Source organism: Leptidea sinapis, chromosome 35 (assembly GCF_905404315.1).
Source record: "Leptidea sinapis chromosome 35, ilLepSina1.1, whole genome shotgun sequence".
Taxonomy (NCBI): Eukaryota; Metazoa; Arthropoda; class Insecta; order Lepidoptera; family Pieridae; genus Leptidea; species Leptidea sinapis.
The window spans coordinates 6,075,584-6,082,436 of NC_066299.1; the positions used below are offsets into that span (position 1 = coordinate 6,075,584).

The 6,853-nt window shown below is 34.6% G+C and overlaps 1 protein-coding gene across 1 annotated transcript; it reads right to left on the bottom strand.

The window, feature by feature from the left end:
* Positions 1 to 1,760: 1,760 nt before the first annotated feature.
* LOC126975422 (uncharacterized) lies at positions 1,761 to 4,089 on the bottom strand. The gene is made up of 2 exons (XM_050823311.1): positions 3,653 to 4,089; positions 1,761 to 2,699 (listed from the first exon to the last, which is right to left on the bottom strand). Exons 1-2 carry the CDS (start codon positions 3,952 to 3,954, stop codon positions 1,820 to 1,822), a joined length of 1,182 nt encoding a protein of 393 aa, XP_050679268.1. The 5' UTR covers positions 3,955 to 4,089; the 3' UTR covers positions 1,761 to 1,819.
* Between the last annotated feature and the right edge of the window lie 2,764 nt (positions 4,090 to 6,853).

Below are 6,853 nucleotides of genomic sequence, written 5' to 3' on the forward strand. Positions count from 1 at the left end.
AAATTTCTCTTTTGTTTTCCGTAAATCTCTAGTAGCTCTTTGTTTTATTTCGTAGAACTTGCCTTGCACATGCATCAAATATATTTGGAGCGGTATCAAAATTTATGGTATGTTTTCTTCATTGAATTTATAAGATTGGAGTTTCTCCGCGTAAATAATATTATTTTCGCATGAAAGTGATGAGAAGTTGGTAAAGGAGCTACTCCCTGAATTCAATTCGATGTATATTCAATAAAAACAGTATTGGGAATGGATGATTTCTTTAAGTAAGAAAGCTTAAAGGTCTGGCGCTTTCCAACTGATACAAAGCCGAAGACACCATACTGAAATCGATCAAAATTCAAAGTAATATAGACTGTTTTCCTTGACTATCGCGGCGCCAACAGTAAATACTGTTTATTATAAATTGGTTTCTTACTCGGTTTTTTACCGAGAATTGAAATAACGCAGTAGAATCTTGAAATTTTGTATTTAAAAAGGAAACGGCTTACGAAAGCACGTTGCGTTTTTGTTTTAATCGCTTCCATAGAAGAAACTTAAAAGATAAAATCCCGAGAAAGACCAGACTTTAATAATGATGAATTCAAAGCAATGGTAGAAGTCATTTCGTGAATAACCAATGACTTAGCGGCGTGGTTTTATGTATGCATACCCACACATATGTGCCTGTGCCCACAGTATTGGACCATTGCATCAAATCGCTAAATAAAATATATTAAAATTGATGTCTCATTACTTAGAAGCACGGTTTGAAGTATAGCATACTAGTTTAAATTGGGACAGATATTTACGGATTTAGGAGTGACTTGTGGTGATAAGAAATTCTATTCGATAATTGCATGAGGTGAACTGAGAATTTGCTGACTTGATATTGAACGTCATATAAATATCTTAAAGCAAAGCTTACCCAGTTAAAAGTAATGGTACATTGTACACAGAGTTAGAATGAGATTAATGTTAACTGTTTTTCTCCAAATAAAATAAAGCAGTATGTAAGGCAGTGCTTAATTGAGTGTCAGAAATTGGAATAATATCTGGTTTTGTAAAGTTTTTTTAAAATACATTGTAAGAAAATATATAAGGTGTTACCTATTTTGCAGAAATACATAATTATTTAAATATTTAGTGTGTGTGTTGTATGTTAATGCACCTCAAGCCCGCCCTCACGGCTAAGGGCTTATACACGTATTTCACCGAAGAATCCATCCACGCTAAATCGCCTACGATCGACTGAATTAATCGGCAACGTAACAAACAACTGTATAACCAATTTGCCATAATATGTATCGTCTCTACACGAGGCAACTACTTCACTACTCAAACCCTGTCCAGATGAAGCGTTTTACGCGCGAGTTCACTCGCGCGTTGACACTCGCGCGTAACCGAGGTACTAGAGCTACGTACATCCCGTCCAGATGCCTACGCGCGTTTCCTCACTCGCGCGTAAAACGCGTGCAATGAGCGGGACTCTCGACTCGCGCGTCCCATGCGCGAGCGCCGCGCGAGTCGAGGTACTCGGGGGCCTGTGCTGCGTCCAGTACTACGCGCGTGTCCGTGGCGAGTGGACGTATTTGGTTCAAAATGGAGCGTGATAACTTTGACACGGAACTTTTTATCGACGAAATTGAGAAAAGGGTAGCTCTATGGGACATGGAATCATCAGATTATTCTAATAGAACCATTAAACGTAGGAACTGGGAAGAAATAGTGGAAATTTTTTGTGAAGTTGGTGATTCCGAAGAGAAAAAAAAAACTTTAGGTAAGTAAATAATACTTTATTAAATAATATTATTATTTGCATAGATTTTACATTGTTAAACTATATCATTTTATCTTGCCAAGGGAGTTTGTCTTCGTTTACAAAATAATCAGCAAATCTATCTCTTATATTCAATGATCTCGCATTAGGCCTCACTGCCTCATTGTTCAAATTATTCAGAGATGTTTCGTAGAGAGTGTGATCATACCTATAGCCATCCCTTAACCTTACGTAGTTATGGAGAACACAACAAGCCTTAATTATGTTTATTGCAAATTCTATATCCACATTCAACGGTCTATGAAATATTCTCCATTTATTTACCAAGATGCCAAAGCAACATTCAATGTAACGCCGGGCCCTGGATAAGCGATAGTTGAAAATTTTTTTTTTGGTTGTTAGAGATCTACCGCAGTAAGGGCGCATTATATTTTCAGACAGACTAAACGCCTCATCTCCTACTATGACATGAGGTAAGGGGGTTGCATCTGTTTGCGATATTGGCTTTGGATCTGGAATATCTAAAGTTTTCTCGACAAGTTTTTTATATAAAATAGAGTCTTTAAAAATTGTGGAGTCATTACTTTTTCCATATGCGCCTATGTCCACTGCAATAAAACAATAATTTGCATCACATACGGCCAACAAAACAGTTGAAAAATAACTCTTATAGTTATAGTAAAGAGACCCAGAATCGTTAGGTTTTATAATACGGATATGCTTGCCGTCAATGGCACCGATGCAGTTTGGAAAATTTGTGTATTTTTGAAATTGTTTCGAAATTTCTTTCCATTTAGCTTTCGTTGGTTGTCTCATTACTATGTTTAGCAGTTTGTTCCACATGATGTAACAGGTTTTCTGTACTATTTCGATAACTGTAGACTTTCCTAATCTGTAGGCATAATGCAGATCCGCAAAATAACATCCTGTGGCCAAATATCTGAAAAGAAAGTAAAATAATTATTATTATTTTATTTCGATCTTTTTATTATTTACAGGTACTTTATTGCAGAAGAAGTGGAAAGGGTTGCGTGATGGCTTTGTGAGAGAAATGAAGAAGAAGAAAACCACACCGTCTGGATCAGGAGCCTCCGGCAAAGCCAAATATATTTATTTTGAACGTTTGATGTTTCTCGAAAGATCGACACGGAATAAAATAACTGAGAGCAACATCAACACCGCGTGTGTTGCAACTGAAGAACAGGAGTTTTCTGGCGATGGGGAAGATGTGATGAGACCTCCACGTAGTCAGGCAAAAAAGAAGAAAAAACTAAATGCGGCTGACGAAGAATTCCTCTCAATCATAAAAACAAATTTAGCATCTGGGAATCAGCCACAGGCAACAAACCAAATAGAGTCAGATGATGACAAACTATTTTGTTTGTCCTTACACAAAGAGCTTCTTAAAGTACCAGAGGAAAACAGACTTCAAACAAAAATTGAATTAATGAAAGTACTTCAAGCTCAACAAGCTCTGTGTCTTAGACCTGCAGCAGCTCGTTCCGACTACCAACCTTCGACACAATATCATTACCAAACAGGAATGACACAACGTGGACAGAGAGATTATTTTGGAGAAACAGGATATACCACAACAGACCCTTCAACATCTTCGTTTCCACCTGAAACCTTTTCGACTTACAATCGAGGTTATTGCACTGCGTCACGACCACCAACGACGTCTAGCTACAAACACCCTTCACCGGCATCTACACAAGATTCCAATGAATCTGAATTAATGGAACTATAATTAAATTAAATCTTAAGTACCTACCTATATTATATAAGAATGATGATTCCTAATTTTTGTTAATTTTGTTTAAATTCTTTATTTTTGTTAATTGGGCTTATAATTGTTACTTAAGGTATTACTAAAGCAATAAAAAATATTACCTCAAAGTAATCACGAGTTTTTCTTCTGCAGAAACAGTATCCCGTACCATATAATTTTGACATGGAGACAAATCTTCTTTGATAATTTCTAGTAAATTATCAAACGATGCTATTGACATCCGAAAGTAGTTGAAAAACTTTTCACTATGTTCTCTGAGTTTTGGGTATAAAGTTATAAACATACTATGCGTCATTCTATCACGTAGAATGGGATGTACGTTAAATCGTCGACTTTCTCTTTGTTTACGACGTCTCCATCGACGGTATGCAAGCCACAACACAACCGCTGTATCCGAGTCCATGTTTATAACTGCTCAAATCCGTCTCCAACACATGCGCGCGAGAACGCGCGTGATACGCCGCATCTGGACGCAATACAAATCAAAACGCGCGAGTGAACTCGCGCGTAAAACGCTTCATCTGGACAGGCTCTCAGAGATATTGATTCGTCGAACTCTGGTACGAGATAGTAGAGTTTGGGCTTTAGGTGCCTTCTGCATGTGGACCAACAAATATTAGCGGAATTAATACTTTAATTAACTCGTAACAATTAAATACGTATTACATTGATAGTCTACAAAGAAAAAATTTAACTAAACTAGTAAAAAACTTAGCATTAAGATCTACTATGGCATTTCTTAGTCGAGAAAATTTAATCTAATATATAAAATTCTCGTGACGTGGTGTTAAACTTTGAACTCCTCCGAAACGACTTGACCGATTCTCATGAAATTTTGAGTGCATATTGGGTAGGTCTGAGAATCGGACAACATCTATTTTTCATCCCCCTAAATCATAAGGGTGGTCCACACGAAATTTTTATTTTTATTTATGACATTTTTTTTAAATTTCTTTGATTATGAGTCAGCATTAAAAAATACATACAACTTCCAATTTTCACCCATCTACGACCATCTACGATCAACTGTTACTTTTGAATCGCGATTTTAATATCGGCAATACAACGTTTGCTGGGTCAGCTAGTTAAATCTAAAATATTTCATATTTTGTGATAAGTTAAAAAACGTAGTTAAAATTGACAATTCAAAAGCAGACCTCACAATGTGAAATAGAGATTTTTTTTAAGTTTTGAAGAAATTCTTATGTATATTTATAATTCTCGTTTTACAGTGCTTGTTGGCATACTACTCCGTAACGGAATGATCGATTATTATGAAATTTTATATGTATATTTGGTAGTTCCGAGAATAGGTAATCTGTTTTTATATTCCAAAATTTATTTTATTTATTTTTTACGTTTGCCGGGTCACCTATCAATACTATAATATCTTGTAATAAATTATTTTTACAATATAAAGACGTCCCCACTGTCTTTTTTTATTTGAATTCAAATTACATTCTTTCAAAATTAAGAAATATACGAAGCAAAAACCAGTCCATTCGTTTTCGTTTTAAGCTTGCTTTCATGTCGAATAAAAATTTGAATTTCTAATGCAATCTACCATATGACACGAACGGACTGCACTACGATCTGTGACTGTATACAGTGTGGTGAAAAATAAACGATCGAAAAACCAATCATCTAAGTGAACATCAGAGTGGAGACAGAACTGAATAGTGTAGCCAATGTGACGGGAGCGAAACATGCTTCATTCACTTATATTATTTATGAGAGATGGTGTGGTGATGTTGTTAAACGTGTTGAACACGAAGAACATTAAAGGTCGTGTCACACACAATATGGTAATGCATAACTGTAGCTATTCGACGTATAACACGTTTGGCATAAGTTTTTAACGATGATAATATTGGTGAGTTGTAGTTGGAGTTGCCTTATAACTGGGCCAGGTTTATAATGATGCGCACGAGATGTGTATAACCATTTATTGCACTGATAATAATATAACTTATTCCGACTAAGCGCTACGGAGGCTCGGAAACAACTGAAACGTGACATAAACATTTTTGCTTACGTCAACACTTGTACTACACAATACAAATACAATCCATAAATCTTAGATAATTTATACGTCTAGATAGTGCCTCTTGCTGTTAGACAACCGATGAAAACATGCCAGGCTTATTACTTTAGTGTGTGTGTGACAAGCTACGTCTACATACGCAATTTGTATGTCACTTTGTGTTAGTGTGCATGCATTACTCAAAATAAAGGTGTGTCAACGACAAATTTTTTTTCCAAGTTTTAATAATTATTTTGATATTATAACCACACTTTATAAAACTTTAATTCTTGACTGTTACAGCTAATTTTTAACAATTATACTAATTGATTAATCAGATTCTTAAGTTATTATTGGAACGAATTTCCTTATGGGACGATGCGCAGGGGTACCCTAGCCGGGAAAAAACGTCCGGAACGTAACCTATGAAGTTTGAAAACTCTCTTCATGTACGTTGAAGCGTTGCTACGCGACAATATCTTGGTGATGACTTAATGCAACATGAATAACACAAAAAGTAAAATGATACATTAAAAATAATAATAATCTTTAATGAATTATACATATAGAACAACAAAAATAAAACACGTGGTAATATTATGTGAAATGTTTTAAATAATTTTTAATTTTTTTACTTAGGTACATAGTATTTGTTGACTTTATATAATTATCAATCACCAATTCTGCCACTGTATCACTTTCTATCACTGTATTCAATTCACTTTCTTTTATTTAAAATGTATTCTATGAAATGAATTCACAAAATAACTCAACACGAACACAAGGCACGCTTAGATCATGAAACGTTAGTGTGTGTATGTACCTTTATGTATGTTTGCTGTAAAGAGTAAGCATATTCATATAAATAGCTGTTTCTTTGTATATTATTGTAATATATTTTTAAATCTTTGTAAATAAATTAAAGTTGATAACTTTGTAAAGTAGTTTTTTTTATTTTTATCAATAAATTAAAAATGTATACCCGAATAATTATTTTCATTATACCTCGAATAGAACTTAAAATTAACATTATTATAATAAGGAGCTTCGTTCCTATCCGGTATCCCACGACACATTTATAATCGGATATAAAATGTTTGCAAAATATCTTTATTTATTTACGGTGTGTGTGGGTGAGGCAGCTACTGTACTCAATAACTTTTATGTTGTATTATTTACTTTTACTTTTGTTACTTACTCGTGTAAGACATTGACTATTTGACGTTTGAGTACTTTTGTTGCATCACTTACATAAATATTGTAATTAAAATGATTTGTA